The sequence below is a fragment of the Lutra lutra genome, chromosome 4, assembly GCF_902655055.1.
Source record: "Lutra lutra chromosome 4, mLutLut1.2, whole genome shotgun sequence".
NCBI classification, from domain to species: Eukaryota; Metazoa; Chordata; class Mammalia; order Carnivora; family Mustelidae; genus Lutra; species Lutra lutra.
In genome coordinates, this window is record NC_062281.1 from 71,387,756 (window position 1) to 71,413,607 (window position 25,852).

At 38.3% G+C, this 25,852-nt stretch overlaps 2 protein-coding genes across 2 annotated transcripts in view; one reads left to right on the forward strand and one right to left on the reverse strand.

Moving 5' to 3' along the window:
- The window catches only part of NKAIN3 (sodium/potassium transporting ATPase interacting 3), a 653,340-nt gene that overhangs the window by 336,701 nt on the left and 290,787 nt on the right, over positions 1 to 25,852 (reverse strand). The gene's annotated exons all lie outside the window — the stretch shown is intronic.
- LOC125098647 (splicing factor 3B subunit 4-like) lies at positions 1,270 to 2,806 on the forward strand. Its single transcript, XM_047727662.1, is given in 2 exon segments — positions 1,270 to 2,028; positions 2,031 to 2,806. Coding segments are annotated over 2 exon segments (1,272 nt in total). The 5' UTR covers positions 1,270 to 1,298; the 3' UTR covers positions 2,573 to 2,806.

Genomic DNA, 25,852 nt, shown 5'->3' on the forward strand with positions numbered 1-25,852 from the left:
TGGAGAAAGAAACAAGACAGACGGATCCAGGAAGCCCTGAGAGTTCCAAAGAAGATGAATCCAAAGTCACCTACAGCAAGACATACTTTAATTAAAGTGTTAAAAATTAAAAATGGGAGAGAATACTAAAAGCAGCAAGAGGAAAAATAACTTGTTATATACAATGGAACCCCATAAATTATCAGCAGACTTTTCAGCAGAATCTTTGCCAAAAGTCAGTGGCATGATATATTAAAAATGCTGAAAGAAAAAAACTCCCAATCACAAATACTCTACTCCACAAAGTTATCATTCAGAATTGAAGAGTTTTATGAAAAAGCAGAAGCAAAAGGAGTTCATCACCACTAAGCTGACTGTACGTGAAATGTTAGAGAGACTTCTTTAAAGTTGGAAAGAAAGATGATTGGTAATAAGAAAACATGAAAAAATAAATCTCACTGGAGGGTAAATATGTAAAAAAGGTATGGGTTCATCCCTTATAAAACTACAAACTTATGGTAGTTCAAGAACAAATGCAGTAAAAATAACTATAATAATTAAAGGATACACAAGTAAAATTAGATTCAAAAAAATTTGACAAAATTCAACATCCTTTTATGATAAAATCTTTCAATAGAATGGGGATAGACAGTATGTGCCTCAACATAATAAAAGCCATATGACGAGCCTAGAGCTAATATCACACCGAATGGTGAAAAGCCTTAAAGTCTTTCCTCTCAGATCAGGAACAAGACAAGGATAATGCTCTTGTCACTTCTATTCCACATAGCATTGGAAATCCTACCCAGAGAGATTAGGCAAGAAAAGAAATACAAGGCATCCAAATTGGAAAAGAAGAAGTAGAACTGTCACTAATTACAGATGACAGATATTGTAAACAGGAAACCTTAAGACTCCATCAAAAAACAGTTAGAACCAATAAACAAATTCAGTATAATTGTAGGATACATATTAATACCCCAAAATCTGTTTCTATACACTAATAATAAACTATTAGAAAAAGAAATAATCTCACTTAGATTTACATCAAAAATAAAATACCTAGTTGGGGCACCTGGGTGGCTCAGTCGTTAAGCATCTGCCTTCGGCTCAGGTCATGATCCCAGGGTCCTGGGACGAAGTCCCGCATCCAGTTCCCTGCTCAGTGGGAGGTCGGCTTCTCCCTTTCCCACTCCCCCCGCTTGTGTTCCCTCTCTCATTGTCTCCCTCTCTGTCAAATAAATAAATAAAATCTTTAAAAAATAAAATAAAATGAGGGGGTGGGATCGCTGCCTGGAGACGGCGGGAGCTCTTTCGCCATGGCGGCCAGGCCCATCTCCGAGCGAAACCAGGATGCCACTGTCTATGTCGGGGGCCTGGACGAGAAGGTTAGCGAACCGCTGCTGTGGGAGCTATTTCTCCAGGCAGGGCCGGTAGTCAACACCCACATGCCAAAGGATAGAGTCACAGGTCAGCACCAAGGTTATGGCTTTGTGGAATTCTTGAGTGAGGAAGATGCTGACTATGCCATTAAGATCATGAACATGATCAAACTCTATGGGAAACCAATACGGGTGAACAAGGCATCAGCTCACAACAAGAACCTGGACGTGGGGGCCAACATTTTCATTGGCAATCTGGACCCGGAGATTGATGAGAAGTTGCTTTATGATACTTTCAGCGCCTTTGGGGTCATCTTACAAACCCCGAAGATTATGCGGGACCCTGACACAGGCAACTCCAAAGGTTATGCCTTTATTAATTTTGCCTCATTTGATGCTTCGGATGCAGCTATTGAGGCTATGAATGGGCAGTATCTCTGTAACCGCCCTATCACTGTGTCCTATGCCTTCAAGAAGGACTCCAAGGGTGAGCGCCATGGCTCAGCAGCTGAACGACTTCTGGCAGCCCAGAACCCACTCTCCCAGGCTGACCGTCCTCATCAGCTGTTTGCAGATGCACCCCCTCCACCCTCAGCCCCCAATCCTGTGGTATCATCATTGGGGTCTGGGCTTCCTCCTCCAGGCATGCCTCCTCCTGGGTCCTTCCCACCCCAGTGCCGCCTCCTGGAGCCCTTCCACCTGGGATACCCCCAGCCATGCCGCCACCACCTATGCCTCCTGGGGCTGGAGGGCATGGCCCACCATCAGCAGGAACTCCAGGGGCTGGACATCCTGGACATGGACACTCACATCCTCACCCATTCCCACCGGGTGGGATGCCCCATCCAGGGATGTCTCAGATGCAGCTGGCCCACCATGGCCCTCATGGCTTAGGACACCCCCATGCTGGGCCTCCAGGCTCTGGGGGGCAGCCACCACCTCGACCACCACCTGGAATGCCTCATCCCGGACCTCCTCCAATGGGCATGCCCCCTCGAGGGCCTCCGTTCGGATCTCCCATGGGTCACCCAGGTCCTATGCCTCCACATGGGATGCGTGGACCTCCTCCGCTGATGCCTCCTCATGGATACACTGGGCCTCCACGACCCCCACCCTACGGCTACCAGCGGGGGCCCCTCCCTCTAACCCGGCCCACCCCCCGTCCTCCAGTTCCCCCTCGTGGCCCACTTCGAGGCCCTCTTCCGCAATAATTTTTCATTGTCTTGCCTCCTGTTCTATCTTCCCAATATCTTCTCAATTCCTTGGACCAATCAGAGTTGCTGTAGCTCCCTAGGGCTAAGGCACTAATCCCTCTCAGGCCTTTTTTTTTCCTTAGGTGTAATTTTTTTTTTTTAAACAGGAGGTTTTATTTTTTTTTCTATGTTGGTCCTAAGTGTTTTGCAAATGCACAGAGAAAATAAACTCCTTGTTTATGCTTCGTGCTATTTTCAAAAATAAATAAATAAATAAATAAATAAATAAATAAAATAAAATACCTAGAAATAAATTTAACCAAGGAAATGAAAGACCTCTATATTGAAAACAAAAGACTGAAAACTACAATTAATGAAACAAACTGAAGAAGACACAAATAAATGGAAAGATATTCCATGTTCATGAATAGGAAGAACCAATATTGTTAAAATGTCCATACTATCCAAAGCAATCTACAGATTCAAGCAATTTCTATCGAAATTCCAATGGCATTTTTTCAAAGAAATAGAACAAATAATTCTAAAATGTGTATGCAATGACCAAAAAAAAAAAAAAAACCATAGAAAATAAAAAACTAAAACCCTCTAAATACCCAAAGCAACCTAGAGAAAGAAGAACAGAGCCAGAGACATCACTCTCCCTGATTTCAATTTTAGTATATGTGCTGCCGAAGCGAGCACACTCTCCCTGATTTCAAACTATATCACAAAGCTATAGAAATCAGAACAGTATGGTGAGGCATAAAAACACATAGAATAATCAGCGGAACAGAATAGAGAGCCCAGAAATGAACCCATACGCATATGATCAATTAATTACAACACAGGTGCCAATAATATATAATGGAAAAAGGGCAGTCTCTTTAATAAATGGTATTGGGAAAACTGTACAGCTACATGCAAAATAATGAAACTTGACCACTATCTTACATCATACACAAAAATTAACACAAAATAGATTAAAGACTTGAATGTAAGACCTGGAGTCAGAAAACTCTTAGAAGAAAAATATAAGCATATCTCTTTGAAATAGATCTTGGTGATGATTTTTTAAAAATCTGACATCAAAAGCAAAAGCAATAAAAGGAAAAATGAATAAATGCACAACATTGTACCATAAAGCATCTACATAGTGAAGAAAATCATTAACAAAATGAAAAGGCAACTTACCAAATAGAGAAAATATTTACAAATAACATACCGAATAAGGGCTAATACCCTAAATATATAAAGAACTCAAACAACTCCACAGCAAAAACAAAAACAACAACAACAAAAAAAAGAAAACCCAAAAAAACACAATCTGATTAAAAAATGGGCAGAATATCTGAATAGACATTTTTCCAGAGAAAGCATACAGATGGCAAACAACTTCATGGAAAGATGCTCAACATCATTAATCATCAGGAAAATGAAAATCAAAACCATAATGACATATCACCTCATACTTGTTAGAATGCCTATTATCAAAAAGACTAGAAATAACCAGTGTTGGTGAGGGGGTAGAGAAGAGGACCCTTGTACACCGCTGGTGAGAATGTAAATTACTGCACCCGCTATGGAAAACAGCATGGAAGTTGCTCAAAAAATTACAAACAGAACTACCATTTGATCCAACAATTCTACTGTTGAGTATTTATCTAAATGAAACAAAATCACTGTCCCAAAGAGATTATCTGTACTCCCTTGTTCATTGTGACACTATTTACAATGGCTAAGATATGGAAACAACCTAAGTATTTATCAATGGATGAATGAATAAAGAAATCATGGAATATATATGATGGGATAAAATTCAGCCATAAAAAATAATGAAATCTTTCTCTTTGTGACAACATGGATGGATCTCAAATGTATTATGCTAAGTGAAAGAAGTCAGAGAAAGACTAATGCCATATGATCTCTCTTATTATGTGGAATCCAAAATAAATCTCATAAATTGGAGAACAGATTGGTGGTTATCAAAGGCAGGGGACAGGAGAATGGGAGAAATGGGTGAAAGGGGTATAAATTTTTTAAAAAATTAAAATAAGAGAATAAAATAGGGACTGGTTAAACTCTGTTGAGAATTCAAATAGCAGTATAAATATACTGTTTAGAGTTACCTAGTATATTTTTAAAAAATCAGCTTGAAAAGTTGAAGGTGGGGGTGCCTGGGTGGCTCAGTGGTTAAAGCCTCTGCCTTGGGGTCAGGCCATGATCTCAGGGTTCTGGGATCAAGCCCTTCATCAGGCTCTCTGCTCAGCAGGGAGCCTGCTTCCCTTCCTCTCTCTCTGCCTGCCTCTCTGCCTATTTGTGATCTCTGTCTGTCAAATAAATAAATAAAATCTTTAAAAAAAAGTTGAAGGTGGTTGCTTTTGGGGAGCAGAAGGGGTTGTTATTTAGTAAAGCTTTAGGTTACTAGTTCTTATTTATATGCCAGGCCTTGTGGAAGACACTACAGAGACAGTTCCTGTCATAATGGCCACTAGATTTTATGAGTGCTTCACTGTGACAGAAAAATAAAAGTTCAAAATGCTCTGAGAATAAAATAGAATATGCAGTTTCCTAATCAATATATTTTTAAAAATAAATATAATAATATGCAAAAGTTACAAAGTTGTCTACATACTGTTTAAAGGTAATGTCTTAAAACTAAGTTCATCTAGAAAGCTTCACTGGGATGGAGATACACTGAACAAAACAAAATAAGATAAATTTCCTTTTCCCTTTGTTTTCATTCTTCTGACTGTCTTGTATCTGATTTTGGAAGACACTTAGAATTCTAACACACTCAAAAAAGCAGCAGCATCTCTGGGGTCTAGCATTCTGAAGAACATGCTTATCAAGACATGGCAGATATATTTCCCAAATTAAGAAAAAAAATTCAATTATAAAATGATTTAAATTTAATAGTAAATCCCCAATATTTAAGGCATATGAATTTAAGGGTCCAATCTCCCAATACACATTTTCTGTTTATATGACATGAGACTCATTCATTTTTATTTCTGTGCATGTTGACTTTTTTCAATTTTAAAGGTTTTAAGTTCTAATCTTCAGAGGAAGGATAGAAGATAGACCTGAAATATGAGGTACAACCTATCTGAAGAAACAGGAAGTGTAATATGGACATTTTCTCCTTTTATATCATTCTCAATAGCAGTCACCTCCTTAACAAAAAGTGCTAACTCAAGTTGTTAGAGTTACTATTTCTTCTCCAATTGCTATGTAAATATGCCCAAATTTCAGATTAATCAGGAGTGTCTACCATTGTTTCCTGCTTTTGAAAATATTAAAAGCCTAATGTATGTTGATCTCCTATAGAAAAGCCCAAGGATCTGAATGCAAGAGCAGAAACATCAGCATTAGAAAATCAAGAGTATTTGTTAGATTTGATAGACTTTCAGAATACATCATACTCTATTTATACTGTGTAGATATTCCATTTGATAAAGTGCAATACTTAAAGTAGAGCACTTTGAATAATTGATGCATTTTTATTTTTTTAAGATTTTATTTATTTATTTATTTATCTGAGAGAAAGAAAGAGAGTACAAGCAGGGGGGGAGTGGCAGAGAGAGAGGGAGAAGCAGGCTCCCCACTGAGCAGGGAGTTCAATGCAGAGCTCGATCCCAGGACCCTGGGATCGTGACCTGAGCTGAAGGCAGATGCTTAACTGAGCCACCCAGGCGTCCCTTGATATATTTTTCTGTTTGATACACTAAGCATTATCCTGCCCCCAGTTTCCTTGGTATTGGGGAGTGGCAAAGGAGTAAAAGATGAATGTATTTCCTCTAGTGGTTAGGCATACACAGTGCGATGGACTAAGATGTACAAAATTTTTCATGAAATTTTATGTTTATTCTCAAAATAACTGAATGTGTTATGGATTTATGAAAATAACAAACTTCATATGTTGAAATCATGAGAGAGGAATAAAGATACAGTCACATATATTACCATACTGTGTTGTATTTTGTTCTTTGAAGACCATAAGACCAGAATGCAAAGAAAAAAAAAAAAAAAACCCTCAAAAAACAAGAAAATGAAGAAACAGTAAACCTCATGGTGATGTTTAACAATGTGGATCTGACCACTCCATTTGCTTAGCTTTAATGAAAGGTACGGTCCTTTGACTGAGGAGTCATTTGGCTGAAACTGAGATGGGAGATTCTGGTCTTCACCTCAGCCCAGGCAGGGAGGTTGACTGGATGGGACTGTCACGTATCCAGTCATGAGCTCCTCTATCTGTGGTTGGGGGAGTCCATAAATGAATTCCAGTCTGGGGATCAGAAAGACTGAGGTTTACCTCTTAGGGATACTGATGTGATCATACATGGAAATGCCAGATGCTGTGATGTGGGGGGAGGGGGCAATAAGATTAATGGTTGATACAGAAGAAAGAGCCCCAACATTGTTTCATCTGGTGGAGCACATGTCAAGAAGTGTGTGGCTAGGGGATGCAGGATGGTGGCTTCAGGGACCTGTATTCCTGCTGTTGTTGAACTGCAGATTACCATGGGCCAAGCCTTAACCAAGTGGGTAGAAAGAACTGTGGAGCTTTTATCAAGGGACGGTGCTCTGCGCATTACTATCTTTAAAGCCTTGGGAAGTTGCTGAAGACTTTGGGCTTTTACTTCGCACTTGTAACATGAAGTCCATTTTAGACCTAATATTCCATGGTTCTATATTTTACTCAAGATCATGGCATTTTTGTTTTCCTCATCAAGTAACGTCTGGAGATCAATAATGCTAAATAACACTAAATACTCCTTTGTGAATATCTTAGAAACCGATCTGGATTCTGGGAAGCTTGTGTCAAGTATGACAAAGAAATCAAACAATCCATTACTTAAAATGTTGCCTTGCACGTGAACAGATATATAATAATCAGAGGTAATCCAGTTCAACCTCTACTCCAAAGCAGAATTCTACTCCAAAATGCTCCTGATTAAGCAATAGTCAGCTTCTTGGTGAGATGGAAAATTTATTGGAGGGGCCCATTCCACTTCTGGAATGCTGTAAGTTAGAAAGTGCTTATGTATTTGCGCTGAACTCTGGTTCTCTGTAAAGATATTTTCCCCTCTCATCCTGCCTTCTGTAGCCATCCTTCTTATATTTGTCCTGCACACTGAATATTGTTATACTTATGCCTCTCTCCCACTTCCTGTGCTTATTCACCCAAGTTCTCATTCTTTCAGCCTTCTCTCATTCCATAGGTCCCAGCGCATCTATCCTGCAAGTTGCCCCCTCTGACCCACTCTTAGAATCAACGCCTCTCATACAATGTGCAAGTCACAATCTTCAGATGGGGTATGGCTGTGCACACTTGAGTATGACCTATAAACCGAGTACAAAAGGAGGGTGTTGTAAAAGCCACACTATAACTTGTGCCTGTTAAAATTACCAGTTATTTAATGTGAATTGCTGTTTGCTCCCATCCAAAAGTTTAATATGAAACACATTCATTTCACTAATTACACAAGATTGTCACACATTCACCCCATGTCAGAGCAGAGTTACATTCCCTGAATATCTTTGAATTCATAGATAAGAAAATATAATTGTGTTTCTCTCAACAATTAACTCAGATTTTGGGAATTTCAATAAGAATACCAATAGCAATAATCTTATAAACATCTAAAAAAGTTTTAACATAGACTTTCATTGCTTTACAAGCTTTATATGGTTGATTTTACCCTCATGAGACCATCTGTTAATAACTTAACAGGAATATTTGGAGAAAGTTATTAATATCTAAATGATCTCATTTTCTCTATTTTTATTTTACCTATGAATTATTTCAAATACATACAATGTACTCATCACTATATTCATAGCTGAATTCCTTTTCTTTTTTAGAGGCAGAAAGCATTACAGTTTATGTCCCATTCACAACCCTTCCCTATTTGTCTTTTCTAGAGGTAAATACTACATGAAGTTGGTGTCTATCATTCCTATGTATATTTTATATATTTACTATATATTCATGTATAAATGTAAACCATACCTAATATTTTTTGTTTTAAACAATTATATGAGTGGTGTCATGCTGTATGTATCTTTTTGCAACTTTCCTTTTTTAAATATTACATTTCCAGTTTTATTCATGTTGATATATGTATTTCTAGATCCTTCCTGTTGACATATCTACAGTAAATCTCTAAATAAGAAGCCACTTTAATTAGCAAACCTCTCATGGGAAGGTCAACTGATTACATACAATTTCTCCCCATTATAGCCAATATACTCTTTGGTATATGTGTGAGAATTTTCATAAGGTCTTTCCTTCAAAGTTGGAATTGTGAAGTCAGACCATGTACATGTATTCAACTCTCTAGGTATTTCCAAATTGCTCTTCAAATGGTTATATTCATGTTCAAAAAGAAAAGATTTTGTTCTATATGAAGATAAGACAAAATTTTCCCTTTGTTGAACAGAGAGTAAAATGTTTGTGAAGGGATTCTGGACAAAATCTCCTGGAAATATGCCACTTTGGCATGAGGATTATTTTGAGTTAAATGCGATCTTACCCAGCAGATTCATGGCAAGCTCTACACTTCTCCCTTAATTGTCTAAATTTACATTGGAAAGGGAGGGGTTATACTGGGAGGGTAGGGAACTATTAACAAAGATTCCTTTTTAGCTAAGAAATTTACCTTTGGAATAGGGCAGTCATTGTCTTCTAACCATTTCCTCTCAGTATTCTGTTAAATGCCTTCCCTCACTTCATGCCCCCAGACTCCTATCCCTCTCCTTAGCTCAGGATGTCATTAAGCCTCATTTTACCTGACCTTATTTGGAATCTCTTATGTTTATATGGATTCTTATGTAAGTAATTAGCCTTTGACTTTCTTCTGTTAATTTGTCTCCTGTCAATCTAATTCTTAAACCAGCCAGAAGAATCCTGAGGGGTAAGAGGAAAATTTTTCCTCCTCAACTCCTACAGTGTTCGATAAGCCTAAAGCTTAGTTTAAGGAGACAATAATAATTTTAAAAGGTAAGTTCAAACCTATGACACTGATATAGTTTTTGGAATGTAGCTGAAGTTTGGTGGGGTTAGGTCCAGAGCTGACGACCAAGAAAGAATCTTGAGATATCTTTGGTGCAAATGGTGGTTTTATTAAAGCACAGGGATAGGACCCATGGGCAGAAAGAGCTGCTATCCCTGGGTTATGAGGGGTGGATGATTATATACTTGGGATTTGGGGGAGGTAAGAAAAAGGAAGGTTTTCAAAAGAATTTTCATATGCTAAAGACGACCTATAAGATACTGGAGGCTTTCCCATTGTCAAGTTAAGGTTGTTTTTCCCTCTACTAAGGAACTAACATTAAGACAGGAGGTTCCAGGAAGAAGTTTATATTCCACCTGCCTCAAGTATTTGTCAATGGCTAGGTTATTGATAAGAATGCTTTTTTCATGTAAACCACCAACACATTTACAATCTGAGGAAGAGTCATGTCTTGTAGAACTATAATCTCTCTAAGTCAACCATTTGTTTTTGTTTCCCTTATCTTTAGGGCAGTCAAGAATGCCTGAGGAATGTCACCCATATCCCACCCGGGAGTGGGGTGGGGAGGGTAGGGGGTGACAGCTTGTGCTTTGTTCTCAGCTTGCCTTCTGCTCTCTCATCAGCATAATGTAGTCAAATGTATGTACCAAGGAACATTATATAAGAAAAGTTTTTATGAAATTCTCCACTATAGCTAATACAGGAAAAATGCTCTTCTAACTCTTGTCCATTGTACTATATAATGGCTCCTTTGTAAATACAATGGGAAAGATGTCTTTTGGGTGCCTCGGTGGCTCAGTCAGTTAAGTGTCTGCCTTCAGCTCAGGTCATGATCTCAACAGAAGGCTGACTGAGGACAAAGTGAAAGCTGACACCCTCCAACCTTCCCCCACCCCCACTCCTGGGTGGGACATATGTGACATTCTTTGGGAATCTCCCAGCTATCTTAATGTTAATACCTTGCTAGAGGGAAAAACCTTGACAATGGCAAGGCCTCAAGGCATCCAGCATTTTATGGTCTTCTTTAGCATATGAAAGTTCTATTGAAACTCCCCTTTTCCTTACCTCCCCCAACCACATAACCACATAACCTACCACCCATCACAACCCCAGGGCAGCAGCCCTTTCTGCCCACGGGTCCTGTCCCCGTGCTTTAATAAACCACCATTTCAAGATGTCTAAAGAATTCTTTCTTGGTCATTGACTTACCTCACTGAACCTCACTTATATACTAAAACTTCATTACTGGGATTGAGCCCCACATTGGGCTCCCTGCTCAGTGGAGAGTCTGCTTGTTCTTCTGCCTCTGCTGTTCCTCCTACTTCTGCTCTCTCTGTCTCTCTCTCAAATAAATAAATAAAATCTTAAAAAAAAAAAAAAGCCAAACATGTCTTTGTGGGGACTGTAAAAAAAATTGTACTTTTTAACATCTGTTTTGTTTTTTTTTTTAGATTTTATTTATTTATTTGACAGAGAGAAATCACAAGTAGGCAGAGAGGCAGGCAGAGAGAGAGGAGGAAGCAGGCTCCCTGCTGAGCAGAGAGCCCGATGTGGGGCTCGAACCCAGGACCTGGGATCATGACCTGAGCCAAAGGCAGCGGCTTAACCCACTGAGCCACCCAGGCGCCCCTTAACATCTGGTTTTATTTGATTCTTTATACCCTGTAAATTTTATAAGTATTGTTATTTTCCTCTTTGCTTTGACCACTGGAAGCTTTCACCACACAACCAAGTGTGTGACCACCATTGAAAATAGTGCAAAACAGGGCGACAGAATCAACTCGTGCTTGGTACACTTTTCTTCTACTCATACCCTCTCTCTAAGCAAATTTTCCAATGAATTTATTTCATGTAGTGATAATATTAGTGTGTTTATAAGCTGCCTCAACTCCCTTTCAGAGTGAAGTGAGGTAGATAAGAATAAATTAATAAATAAAATGAAGAAAAAGTGAATGAGAAAAACAAATCTCCATCATCAGTTTTGACTACAATCTCAATCTGAATTTCCAGTCTTGCTTTTTAAATTATCTTCTGGGGGGCACCTGGGTGGCACAGTGGTTAAGCCTCTGCCTTCAGCTCGGGTCATGATCTCAGGGTCCTGGGATCGAGCCCCGCATCGGGCTCTCTGCTCTGCGGGGAGCCTGCTTCCTCCTCTCTCTCTCTCTCTCTGCCTGCCTCTTCACTCACTTGTGATCTCTCTCTGTCAAATAAATAAAATCTTAAAAATAAAAAAAAATTATCTTCTGGACATTTCCAGTTAAATGGTCTACAACTGACACAAACTCTAAAGCAAAGTCCATCCTCTTCCTCACAAAATAGTCTCCTCTTTCTGATATCTCATCAAAAATGTTCTATTGATGACTTTTCATAATAAAAGTTTAATTATGCATATTATTATGAATGGTAGGATAGTGGAAAAGGAGTATTCCACCTCTATAATTTGTTAGTCCTTCCACAACCTCACCTATAAAATATTATTACTTAATATAGAAATTTGGAATTTCTTTGGTCTCATTTCAAGTGTGAATAATAGCTTGTTTAGCATGTGTTCTAAGTGTTAAGGGTGATGGGTACCCTATGCTCAACACCAGGAATACAAAGTGAGGTGGACACAGTCCCTGTCCCTAAAGAAGGAAATCTCAGCATCATCTCTGACTATTCTTCACCTGACATATTTAGACACCAAATGTAACTGATTCTTCTTTTGTCTTATTTTGTGGAATCTCTGTTCTATTCATGTACAACCCATATTGCTTGTGGTTCTTTCACCTCATTCTTAGACCACTGTATTCCCTTCCTCATTAATTTCTCCAATCCTAGGCCCCCAGTCCTGCCATCTTTCTTGCTGTCCTCTTCTGTCAGATTAATATTCTCCAAATATCTCTTGGCCATCTCCTTCCTGCTTCAGGTAGCTCTACTTTCCCTTCTTATCCCTATGCCTATCTGGCAACTTCCCACAAGCACCATTTCACCATCTACCTCTCCTGTTTCTACAGTAATCCTTCCATGTCCCATTGCTCCCATTCTAAGGCAGGACACTGCTCCTGCTTCAGAGAGAGTGAAGTTTGAAGTTCCTGTGATTCCCCCCCACCCTCACACTCCACCATGTGCAACATGTCCTCTTCTTTCATTTCCTTCCTCTCAACTCTGAGGAAATTGTACTTATTTATTCCTGTTAACTCTTAAGTCAGTATAGATAATATGTGTTTTGGAAAAGTCTATGTTTGCAGTTCTAACAAACAGAAGAAACAACAGTGCTAGATTCCTATTTGAGAAAGAAATAGAGAAGCTTGGTAATTATAGTGTGGTTACACCCATGGAAGGGGCATGTTTACCATAGAAAACCATCTTCCATGTGTAATTTATGGAGAAAACATCAAGAATTGACCTAATTTAAATACAGAGATTTACTTAATGAGTCTTGAAACCACTCACTTGGGTCAAGTCTAATAGTAAAATAATGTAATTAAATTTTTAATGGAGAAAATATGGGCTGGAAAAATAAATTAAATAAATTTTCAATTATGTATATGGTGAAAGACAGCAGGAACTCTTCCAATGAAAGTTTTGATAGAAACTCCTCTAAACAGCACCAAATCCTATCCCATTCCAAAGAAGAGCAAGAAGCTGGTATGGAAAAAAGAAGAGAAAAAGGTAATTACTCACTCTGTGGAATGCTCTGTCAGGTTTACCAGGAATAAGGAGTCCTTCTGATGTGATCCTTTTCCTGACTTTCGCAACTGCCTCCTCCTCCTCCCACTACTCAGTATTTGATTTTTTTCTTTTGAAATGTCAATTTTGAAAAGGTTATAATTCACTCTTAAGTGTGTATACCATAGTAAGCATTTGAAAAAAAAATGTAATCAGCTCTCCTTAGGGGGTTCTGTGGCAGAATTCTTGGTACACAGCTCCCCATTAAATCTAATCTGAGTGTAGTTGATGGCTCGCAGCAGGAATTATAAAGCTGTTAGTAATTGAAGAAATTTATATGGAATCATTTACTTTTTGAGGGTCTCTCCGCACCACTCCCCACCACAGTAGCCTCTGCAAAGGGTGAGGTGACAGAGCAATAGATGGTTCTGTGTGGGCTCTTTGCTATGGACACTTGAGCAAAATCAATCCTTAAGTGCAACTAATACCTCTTTAATACAACCATATATATAACCAAACTAACACAGCTATTAAACCAGAGTATCTCAAGAATTCTTTGAAGGCCTGTATTCATTTTACAAGATCTCAAGTTATACTCAGTAGTGAGAGCAAACAAGTCCCTAACATGAGATGGACAGAGTGCTCTTAAGAATAGAGTGAGGGACACCTCACTTAACAGTTAGTTAAGCATCTGACACTTGGTTTCAGCTCTGGTCATGATCTCATGGGTCATGGAATCAAGCCCATTGTTGGGCTCCAGGCTCAATGGGGAGTCTGCTTGGGATTCTTTCCCTCCACCTCTTCCTCCCCCTCTCTCTCTCACCCTCCCCTCTTAAATAAATAAATAAATCTTTAAAAAAGGGAAAAAAAAGACTAAAGAGTGAAAATAGTACAACTGTTCAGTTTAAAGCCTTTGCAAAGAAAGCACAACAAATTTGAAGATTCTGGATAGCTACCTTAGAAGGATGGGGTATGCCTGGAGATTTCAAATAATTGAAGAATGCCATGAGGGTTAATTGATGTCAGTAGTGCAAGGCTGAGGAAACCACTCACTGTGGACTGAAGGTGAATAATTTGTTCCATCCAGGGCTATTTTCTGAATGACCTATGCTGATTCCCATCAGCAGATAGAATTAGTTATCTCTGCCAATGTGTCCCTTCAGGGCCTGCTCATTTTTCAATTCACTGCCATTTGGTTGAGTTATTCCCTAAATGAATCAATCACTAATTCATAATTAGGTCTAATGACAGCATAAATCTCTGCAGTGGAAAACTTTGGAGATGACAACGTGAATCTTTAGATAATTCAGAGATACAGTATGTTTGTTATTCTTAAAACCACTGAAGCCTTGACTGAAAATCTAGGTCAAGACATATTAGTTAGAATTTTTTTGTGGCTGGGTTTAGTGTGATGAACTTAATACTTTTTTTGTTCATCTTTTTTTTGTTTTGTTTTGTTTTTCATATACATACACAGCCACTATTCTAGAGTATTAGATGTATGAATGCCACTGATATAAGAGGTCTTGTCATCAGCTCACTGTTATGGGGAATATGACATGAAAGTAACTATTGCTACTTTAAGGCCAGCTCATCATCCTTGAGGATCAAAGAGCCACACAGGAGGAATCCCTTGAGGCTCTGCTAACACTCTAGAAAACAATGGGCTATAAAATAATAAGGCTGTATAAGCCAGCTGGATTTTCTAATTTATCCTTCTCTCTGCGAGGCTTGGGAAAGTGTTGGCTGCATGTAGTGCTGTTGGTCTCATAGCCAGAACTCAGTGAGTTCTTAACGTTGCTCTGCTCCGTGCTCCTAAGTACAGCGGGACGTACATTGAAGTATGAACCATACTTGCTCTTGATGCATTCCCTCCCTACCTTCTTCCAACATTCAGAGCCCTGGTATCTTTGAGGTCATCATAAAACCCAGAAATCCTTCACTGCGATAGCTCATGGGAATGCTGAGCATGCCTACAGTGTGGACCTTCGCTTTTTCCTTTTCCTACCCCAGGGAAATACTTCCCAGTTGTAAACGTCTTGATTTCTGGTATGCAGCAGCAAATACCAGTGGGCTATTTAATTACTCTCTCCTTCAAGTTTGCCTAGCTGTTCTCTTCTCACCAAACTGCCTTAACATTTTGCATCTGCTTAGATAGTCAAATATTGGGGAACATGTTCGATATTGGGAAATTTGCTCATTGTGTTACAGTCCAAGGGCCAGCATTCCCTGATGTAAGAAACAAAGGCAGAAGAAAAAAATTATTAAATTTCCTTACTACATAGGGCCCACTGACAAGTCCTTGAAATAGGCAGAGTGACATTCCTCCAGGGACTCAACTGCTTCGATGTTAATACTTTACTAAGGGCAAAAGGCAATCCTAGCCTGAGCCCCCCTGCCCCAGGATCCTATAAGTCTACTCTAGCACATAAAAATTCCTTTAGAAATTTCCTTTATCTCTAAACAACCCCCCCCAGCCCACTGAAGATAAATGTTGGCAATCATTCCCCAAGCATATGGCCCACTGGTACACATCTGAAGGGTCTCATGACTAAGGTTTTATTAGATGGTAATAAATGACCTTTTCCCAACAATAGCTAAGTCGCCCCAAGGTTCTGAAGACCTTGTTTTCCAAAACTCCTTAGAGACTTAGGTTATCTCTAAACCCCCCTTCCAACTTGTAGGTATAACCACCACCCCTCACGACCCCACTGCAGCTCTTTCTGGCCATAGGCCTTGTCCCCGTGCTTTAATATAATCACCTTTTTGCACCAAAGATGTCTCAAGTATTCTTTCTTGTCTGTCTGCTTCGATCACTAATGTCTTTCTTACATCATCAAACACAGTATTTAAATGAATACATGTTTCATGTATGAATATGATCGGTCTAACCTCAGAGCAAATCCTAGACTGTTGTCTTTTTGGACTCTTTACTTTTTAATCTACTCTCAGCTCCAGGAGAGGACTAGAGTCATCAGGCAACTTGAATGTCCTTGCCACCACTGCTTCCTAACAACTGTCTCATCCAGAAAACTCATGCCTAATCTCAGCCAAGATATTGAGAACTTTCAGTTTCATATGCAAAATATTTTAAAGCAATGATAACATTTAAGAACTCAGACTTCCCTGCACTAAGAAGTAAAACAACTTAGGGAAAACCTTAACTAAATCTTATCCAGGAATAAAGATTTTGATGACATCAGCCAAAGATGTTTTCCAGTTTCTAGAATCATTTTTTTTTTTTTTTTTGAACTGGCAAGTCCTAAGTGCTCTGGATTAATGAATCCTCTGAGGTAAACTAGAACTGATGTTGTGGAGAAATGGAACTTGAGTCTAGGTCTAGATCCAAGATGCTCTTTTTGTCCATGATTCAACTACACTTCCAAAAATTAAAGCTACCCAAGATCATTTCCAAGTGGGATCAATGGGTCAACTCTGCATTTAATTCAACATGGATGTGTCCTTGGTCTCAACAGTCTTCTAAAGACCATTTAAATGAGATGTGTGCATATGCCTCTCAGAGACACACATGGGATTTACTGTCAATGGACCAGGAGAACACTTCTGGCCCTGGAAAAGACTCCTCCACTACTCCAGAAATGTCCTAATTTCATAGCTGAGTACTTGCTCCATTATTAACACATTTCTACACAAGAAAAAAAAGAAGTTAGAAAACTCTATTGAGCCAGTCATGTAATCATACAGATTAATTGTTCTTCCAATAGTAACATTTAAAACAGCTGGCATGTGGCCTCTCTACCCACGGGTTATCCCAGAATTAGAGAATCAGAGCAGGAAGAGAGACCTTGAGAGAACATTGATGCAATCCCTTGGTCCTTCTGGAAGCCTGCAACTAAATCATCCCAGACAGAGGTACATTTGCCCGAATTTTAATGAGCTCTGGGGACAAGCGCTCTCATGACTTGCTATTCGGAGTAGGAAAAAATCTTTTCTCACAGCTAAATAATCTCTCCCTTTAGAGCTGAAGTCTATTCATTACATCTGGCTGTGGTTTGAGATGGAGAAGGTCTTCTCTAACAATTCCTATACCACACATTCTCCACAGGAAAGGAAGCTGCTTCCTGCCTTGTGGACCATGCTCTCACAAAACTTTTAAAATATTAGTGGGTTTTTTTTTTTTTTTTTGGTGACATTTATTTGTTTCTCAAAATCGTCTCTATTTCTCCTTAGCTCTTAACTCTAGAGTTCAATATTAGTTTCCAGCAAAGTCTAACCAGATCTGAGTAAAATAAAAGTCTCCATGCTGTCCACTGTGGTAGCCACCAGTCATATGTGTGCTTGAAATACGGCTAGTGTGACTGAGAAACTGAAATTTAAACTTTATTTGATTGTACGAAATTTAAGTTTAGGTCTAAAGGTTGGTATTTTTTACAGTGTTTGGAAGATATTAAGTATGTTTGGGAAATCATGGGTTGGCACATCTACTTTTTCAAATGTAAATTTTATGACATAAATAATATTCAAGTATTGCTGATGAAAACTTAGCACCCACTTTGAGATGTCTTTTAGTGTATAATGCACAGAGGATTTTGAAGACTTAATATAAAAAGAAAAATTTAAGTATCTCATTAATATTTTCATATGGATTACATGTTGAAATTATAATATTTTGGATATACTGGGGTGCTATAGACCGAATGTTTCTGTTCTTTCCTCAGAAAAATTTATATTGAAGCCCTAATCCCCCACATGATGGTATTTGAAGGTAGAACTGGTAAGAGGTAATTGGGTCATGAGGGTGGAGCCCTCACCAGGACCCAATCATGCTGACACCTTGACCTTGGACTTCCCAGCCTCCAAAAATGTGAGGGATATTCGTTGTTGAAGCCACACAGTTTATAGTATTTTGATATGGCAGCGTGAACTAAAGCACTGGGTTAAATAAAATATGTTATCAAAGCTAATCTTACCTTTAAAAAAAAAAACTATTCATATAACTACCACAATCCTGAAAAGAATACCTTAATGGGCATCCTATCCCTTATTATACCAGCCCTCATAAGCAACATAAATCTGACCTAGGACTAAAAGGTTGAGAGAGGAAAGGAAGGAAGCTGGAACAGCAGGATTTTAAATGTTGCACCACAAGGTCATGATGAGAAGCAACCCTGGGGAAAGAATTTAAGGTCTTCTATGTGGTTTTATTACCCCAGCTTGTTACAAAATTAAGTGTCTAATGTATACAAGCATGTCAACTTTAAGGTTTTTTTTTCTTCTTTTGTCTTGTATTGTTTGTTTCAGATCTTGCATAGGATTATGCATATGATTGATGGGAAATGGGAGTCTGCAAACAAAGGGAAAAATGCTGCAAAAGGAATTTTACAAGTCCTCAGGATGTCTGAGTGGTGTGCCCATCTGCACAGGGTTATGCTAGGCTACATATGGTGTGATGTGTGTGCGGAAGTTTGTGACTTGAGACTAGTATCCCAAGGCCAAATTCAAAGAGATAAGAGGTCTTGGCAAATTGAAAATTTAGGAAGCTATTTTGTTTGCAACTAGGTATAAAAATATTAACATCATTATAAGGTGGAAATAATTTATTAAAATGTTACCTCATAGATTAGAGCTAAAAAAAGAGCCCATTGTCAGAACCAACTCTGTCCATGAGGAGAGACGATCATGCAGCGATGCCCACAGAAAGTTGATTTTTGGGGAGTCGCGGATCAGTGTTCACTTTATCGCCTTAAGTTAAAAGCTGGTTTTTATTTCCCTTTGGAACCCTCTTCAGGTGTCTTTTAACTATACTAAAAGAACATTTTATGTTTGTACTCCCTGTGATCATAAGCGTTAATATTTTATATATTCTCATGCATTCTGATCTTCTGAGAAAGTAACATGTAATGACCAGCAGCCTTTCTTTGATGGGAGCTGTATTCACGACAGCACCACTGTTAAGGGTCAGGAAAGTGAACCTGGCCTGTTCTGACAGAGGAGCACCTAGGAGGATGAACACAGAAGATGTGAGATGCCTTCTTTCCAGATCTTTTAATGAATCATCATGAGAATTTTAGCAAGTTAACTCTCCCCTCCAACGTTTCCTCGACATTTTGAAATACCAGCCTCTTGTTATTTCATTTTTTTAATATGCAAACACCAACAGGAATGTAGCCAGCCTGCTATCAGAAGCTCCCTGAGGGTATGGACTGTGTCTCCAATTTCTAGGTGTCCTAAGTCCTGCTGTGTACATGACCTGGTACAAAAGTCTACATGAAATATTGTGGAATGTATTTTTTAGTCCTTATGAATATGAAAAGTATATCCACCTTGTGCATTGTTAAAGCTATTAAATATTAGAATTTTTTTTTAAGATTTTATTTATTTATTAGAGAGATAGAAGGAGAGCACAAGTAGGCAGAGCATCAGGCAGAGGGAGAGGCAGAAGCAGGCTCTTCACTGAGCTGAAAGCCCAAAGCGGAGCTTGATCCCAGGACCATGGGATCATGACCTAAGCCGAAGGCTTGACAGACTGAACCACCCAGGTGCCCCAGAGATGAGAATTTGAATGCTAAAATGACTTTGAGAGATTGCCTAGTAAATCCCTTCATGGGAGAACTCACAAAGCTGGGACCCAGGCATTAATGTCACTTCTAAATCCTGTAGCTAGTTAGCAGAAAACTGCAGCTATAATCCAGGTCATGGAAAGATTTGTTTCTTTCCGATGTCTTAGCAATAGCTGAGATTATTTTAGGTGGACATTTATGAACAACTCTAATTCACAGACAACATATTTCAGAGTGCATCTTTTGTTCCCTCATTTTAACTTTAAAAGAGTCATGGTACACGTGCCTGGGTGGTTCAGTCAGTTAAGAATCTGCCTCTGGCTAGGGTCATAATCCCAGGGCCCTGGGATCAAGTCCTGCATCAGGTTCTCTGCTCAGGGGGGCACGTGCTTCTCCCTCTCTCTCTGCCTGCTACTCTGCCTATTTGTGCTCTCTCTCTCTGTCAAATAAATAAATAAAATCTTTTTTAAAAAAGAGTCATAAAAAAGTAATTTTTACTGTGTACTCAGAAAACAATTTTTAATCTTCTAATGTCCAAAGTTCTCGATGCCAAAAGTTAAAACAAAATATGTATAACATGATGAAATCACATATCCTTAATATCCAGCATCACTTAAGGAGCATTTCCTGTGTGCCAGAAACCGTGCCAAGCTCTTCACATCCATTGTCTCATTTGATCTTCTAAAATCCCAACGAGTTAGGCTCTAGTACTATTAGTACTTTGCAATGAAAGAACTGATACGCAGGATGGTTATCTAATAGCCCAAAGTCAAACATCAATCTATTTCAATGATGGAGTCAATTGGGCATCTGTAGGTGCTGAAATACACTTGACCCTTCAACATCTGCTCTCACAATCAATTCATATTTGTTTGAAAATGACCAGGCAGGTGACCAGGCAGGTGTGCGTATGCTGTGATTCCCATGCCATTTGAAGTGGGAGAAATAGGCATAGATGGATATGAATATAGATATAGTTACACACACATCACATAGACAAAGATATATTCACCTGGATAGTTTTCATTTCTACTGAAATTCTGAAAAGCAAACATTAAAGACAGACCCAGGGTGCCTGGGTGGTTCAGTCAGTTAAGCATCTGCCTTCAGCTCAGGTCAGGATCTCCGGGTCCTGGGATCCAGCCCCACAATGGGCTCTTAGCTCAGCAAGGAGTTTGCTTCTGCAGCCCTCCCCTCACCATTCAGCCTCTCTCTCTCTCAAATAAATAAATAAAGTCTTTAATTAAAAAAAAACACATTAAAGACAGACCCTTTGTTTTAATGTATTGTTGGATTTGGTTTGCCAATATTTTGTTGATGATTTTTGCAACTATGTTTACCAGAGATATTGGCCTAGTTTTCTTTTTTGTAGTGTCTTTCTCCAAATTTGTTTTGAGGGGAATTCTGGCTTGTAGAATGAACTTGGAAGCCTTCCTTCATCTTTAGTCACCACAATCAAGTGGGATATATTCCAGGGATACAAGGGTGATTCAATATTCACAAATCAATCAATGTGCTAGATCACATTAACAAGAGAAAGGATAAAAACCATATGATCCTCTCAATAGATGTAGGAAGTACAGCAATCGAGGATAAAAATTGTCAACCAAGTAGGTTTCAAGGGAACATACTGCAACATAATTGGAACCATATATGAAAAATTCACAGCCAACATCATACTTAGTGGAGAAAAACCGAGAGCTCTAAGATCAGAAACAAGACAAGGATGTCCCTTCTCACCACTTTTTTCAACAAGGTACTAGAAGTCCCGGCCACAACAGACAAGCAAAAAACTAAAGACATCCAAATTGATAAGGAAGAAGTAAAACTTACTATTTGCAGATGACATGATAAATACATAGAAAACTCTAAAGACTCCACCAAAAACTACTAGAACTAATAAATGAATTCAGCAACATCACAGAATACAAAAATAATATACAGAAATCTTTCTGTACACTAATAATGAAGTAACAGAAAGAGAAATTAACAAAAAGTCTTTCTTACAATTGCAATCAAAAAGAATAAAATACTGAGGAACAAACTTAACCAAGAAGGTGACAGACCTGTATTCCAAAAACTATAAAACACTGATGAAAGAAACTGAACACAACACAAACAAATGGAAAGAGAGTCCCTGCTCATGGATTGGAAGGACAAATATTGTTAAATGTTCATACTACCCAAAGCAATTACAGATTTAATGCAATCCTTATCAAAACACCAACAACATTTTTTACAGAATTAGAGCAAATAATCCTAAAACTTGTATGGAACCACGAAAGGTCCCAAATAGCCAAAGCAATCTTGAGAAAGAAGAACAAAGCTAGAGGTATCACAATCCCAGATTTCAAGGGATACTACAAAGCTGTAGCTAGCAAAACAGTATGACACTGGCACAAAAACAGACATATAGATCAATGGAGCAGAATAGAGGACCCAGAAATAAACCCATATTTGTATGGTCAATAACCTATAACAAAGGAGGCAAGAATATATATTAGGGAAAAGACAGTTTCTTCAACAAATGGTGCTGGGAAAACCAGACAGTTACATGCAAAAGAGTGAAACTGGACTACTTTCTTACACCATACACAAAGATAAACTCAAAAAGGATTACAGACTTAAGTTTGAGACCTGAAACCATAAAATTCTAGAAGAAAAGATAGGCAGTGATTTCTTAGACATCAGTCATAGAAACATTTTCTACTTATGTCTCCTTAGGCAAGGAAAACAAAAGCAAAATTAAACTATTGGGACTACAACAAAATAAAAAGCCTTTGCACAGCAAAAGAAAACCATTCATAAAATGACAAGACAAACTACCAAATGAGAGAAGTTATTTGCAAATGATATATCTGATAAGGGATTAATATCTAAAATATATAAAGAACTTGTACGGCTCAACACACACACACACACACACACAAAACCCCAACAAATATTCTGATTAAAAATGGGCAGAATACTTGAACAGATGTTTTTCCAAAGAAGACATACAAATTACCAGTAGACACACAAAAAGATGTTCAACATCACTCATCATCAGGGAAAAGCAAATCAAAACGACAATGAGCTGTCACCTCACACCTGTCAGAATGGCTAGAAACAAAAAGAAAAGATATAACAAATATTGGTAAAGGTGTAGAGAAAAAGAACCCTCGTGCACTATTGGTGGGAATGCAAACTGGTGCCCCACTGTGGAAAACAGTGTGGCGGTATCTCAAAAAATTAAAAACAGAATTACCATATGATTCAGTAATTCTATCACTGAGTGTCTACCTAAAGAAAATGAAGACAATAATTTGAAAAGATATATGCATCTCTATGTTTATTGCAGCAGTGTTTACAATAGTCAAGATACGGAAGCAGCCAAGGCATTCATCCATAGATGAACAGATAAAGAAGATGTGGTACGTACATATAATATAGAATATTACTCAGCCATAAAAAATGAAATCTTGTCATTTGCAATAACATGGGTGGATCTAGAGGGTATAGTGCTAAATGAAACTAGACAGAGTAAGATAAATATCATAGGATTTTACTCATCTGTGGAAGTTAAGAAGCAAAACCAAATAGACAAAGAAAAAAGATAAAAATAGAAAAACAGATTCTTTAAAAAAAAAGGTTTTATTTATTTATATGACAGAGAGAGACACAGCAAGAGAGGGAACACAAGCAGGGAGAGTAGGAGAGGGAGAAGCTTCCCATCGAGCAGGAAGCCAGATGAGGAGCTCCATCCCAGGACCTTGAGCCAAAGGCAGGCACTTAACGACTGAGCTACCCAGGCACCCCAGAAAAACGGATTCTTAAATGCAAAGAACAAACAGGTAATTGACAGAGGAGATGTAGGTGCGGGATGGGTGAAACAGATCAAAGGGATTAAGAGTACTACACTTGTCATGATGGGCACTGAGAAATGTATAGAATTGTTGAATCATTATATTATACACCTGAAACTAATATAGCTCTGTAGGTAATTATACTTCAAAAAATAACAGATCCATTTTAAACAAACTATTCACCACAGATCTCAGGAGAACTTAAATCCATGATTCTGACAGAAAGAGTCTGCATCATAAGACGCTAGTACTGAAAGGAAACACGAAGGGCATCTGGTTGTGGATGAGGATATTTATTTGCTTTCACTTTCCTGGTCATGCACACTGTGTGGTAGAAACTATTAGTGTTCGCCCACATCCCATTCTTCATGGGAGATTAAGCTTCCCTGCTTCTTTGTAGTTAGCTGCCAGTTCTGGACATTGGTCAATGAGTAGAAATTAAATGTGTCACTTTCCTCCAAAGCTTCTAATTACCGATGAAAGGCCACATAATATTCTTTTTCTCTTCGATGTTAATGAAACGCTTTTGAGTCTCCAGATTATGTGGCTCCAGGACGGTGAAGACTTCATTCACCTGGTTCACCACAAAACTGTGTGGAGAGCAACAGTCTTAGAGAATTACCTAAACCTGTAGCAGACTTTGCTTAATAAGAAATAAATCTTCAGAAGTCAGAGATATTTATTACTACAGTGACAAATTTAGACTCTTCTTAATATCCACAGAAGTTTTGAGAGTAAGCTTAGTAGAAACCACTGTCCTTGTGACAAAGCATTAACTTATTTTATGCTTAAGCAAGAACAATATTATTGCCACCATCTAAAAGTCATAACCAACCTGTGTAATCAGAGGAAAGAAATGACTACAACAAATCACTCATTTGTTCAATCAATATTTATATACCAATTTTGTTTTTAAAAATACTCTTATATAATTAATCTTGGCAATAAAATAGAACTTAATGATGGATTAAATAGGATGGTAAAGAAAATGATAGAATAGGTTGAAAAATCAGTAAAGGATTTATGGCCACATGTCTGAAAGGAGCTAAACGTGGTACCAACTATTAAAATGTAGAGAACTGAAGGGGGAGGCATTTTGAGTGTGAGGTAAAGATCAAATTCTCAGTTGGGTACCTGAGAAGTTTAAAAAGAGATTTCCAGCATGGAAGAGTCAGTGTGGAAGTTGGGTACATATACATGGCTGATTCTCAAAAGAAAGACTTGACCTATATCAGATTAATAATAACTGTAAACTTAATATTACTTAATAATATTGTAAAATTAGTTAAGTATCTACGAATTAACTGAAGGAAGAACCCATAAGCTTTGCATAGAGTATATATATAAATCTATATATGTGTATATATATAGTTTTTAATTTAATTTTTTATTTTAATTTTTTTCAGTGTTCCAAAATTCATTGTTTATGCACCATGCACTACGTGCCCTCCATAATACCCATCACCAGGGTCACCTTACCCCTTACCCCCCCCAAAACCCTCAGTTTGTCTCTCAGAGTCCACAGTCTCCTATGGTTTGTCTCCCTCTCCGATTTTCCCCAGTGTCAACTATATTTACACAAAAAGGAGAAATATACTTTGTTGGGGCGCCTGGGTGGCTCAATGGGTTAAAGCCTCTGCCTTCGACTCAGGTCATGATCCCAGGGTCCTGGGATCGAGCCCTGCATCGGGCTCTCTGCTCAGCAAGGAGCCGCTTCCCCCTCTCTCTCTGCCTGCCTCTCTGCCTACTTGTGATCTCTGTCAAATAAATAAATAAAATCTTTTTAAAAAAAGAAATATACTTTGTTAATGGATGGTTTCATACTTTAAAGATATTCATTTTTTCTCAAGTTTATCTGTAAATTTAAGCATTGCCAAAATAAATTTGCAGAGAAAGCTTTTTGAAGATACTGGACAATTAACTTCAAAGTAATGTGAAAACTAGATTACTTGGACCCAAAGAAGAGCAAATACAAGGATCTTCCTTTATGATATATGAGGACACATTTCAAAGTTGTAGTAATAAGCAGAGGTGTGGTTGTATTGGTATAAGATAACTATATCTGCATATATGCAAAAATATTGCATAAATATTAACTTGATATATGATCATGCTGGCACCATTGATCAACAAGGAAATGGTAGATTGTTTAGTGGAAAGTACTGCGAGAAAACTTGCTTACCAATTAAAAAAAAAAAAAACCCTCTGAATCCTAACTTTAAACCACATGAGGGCAGGGAACAGGTCAAGATGGGTAAGAAAGGT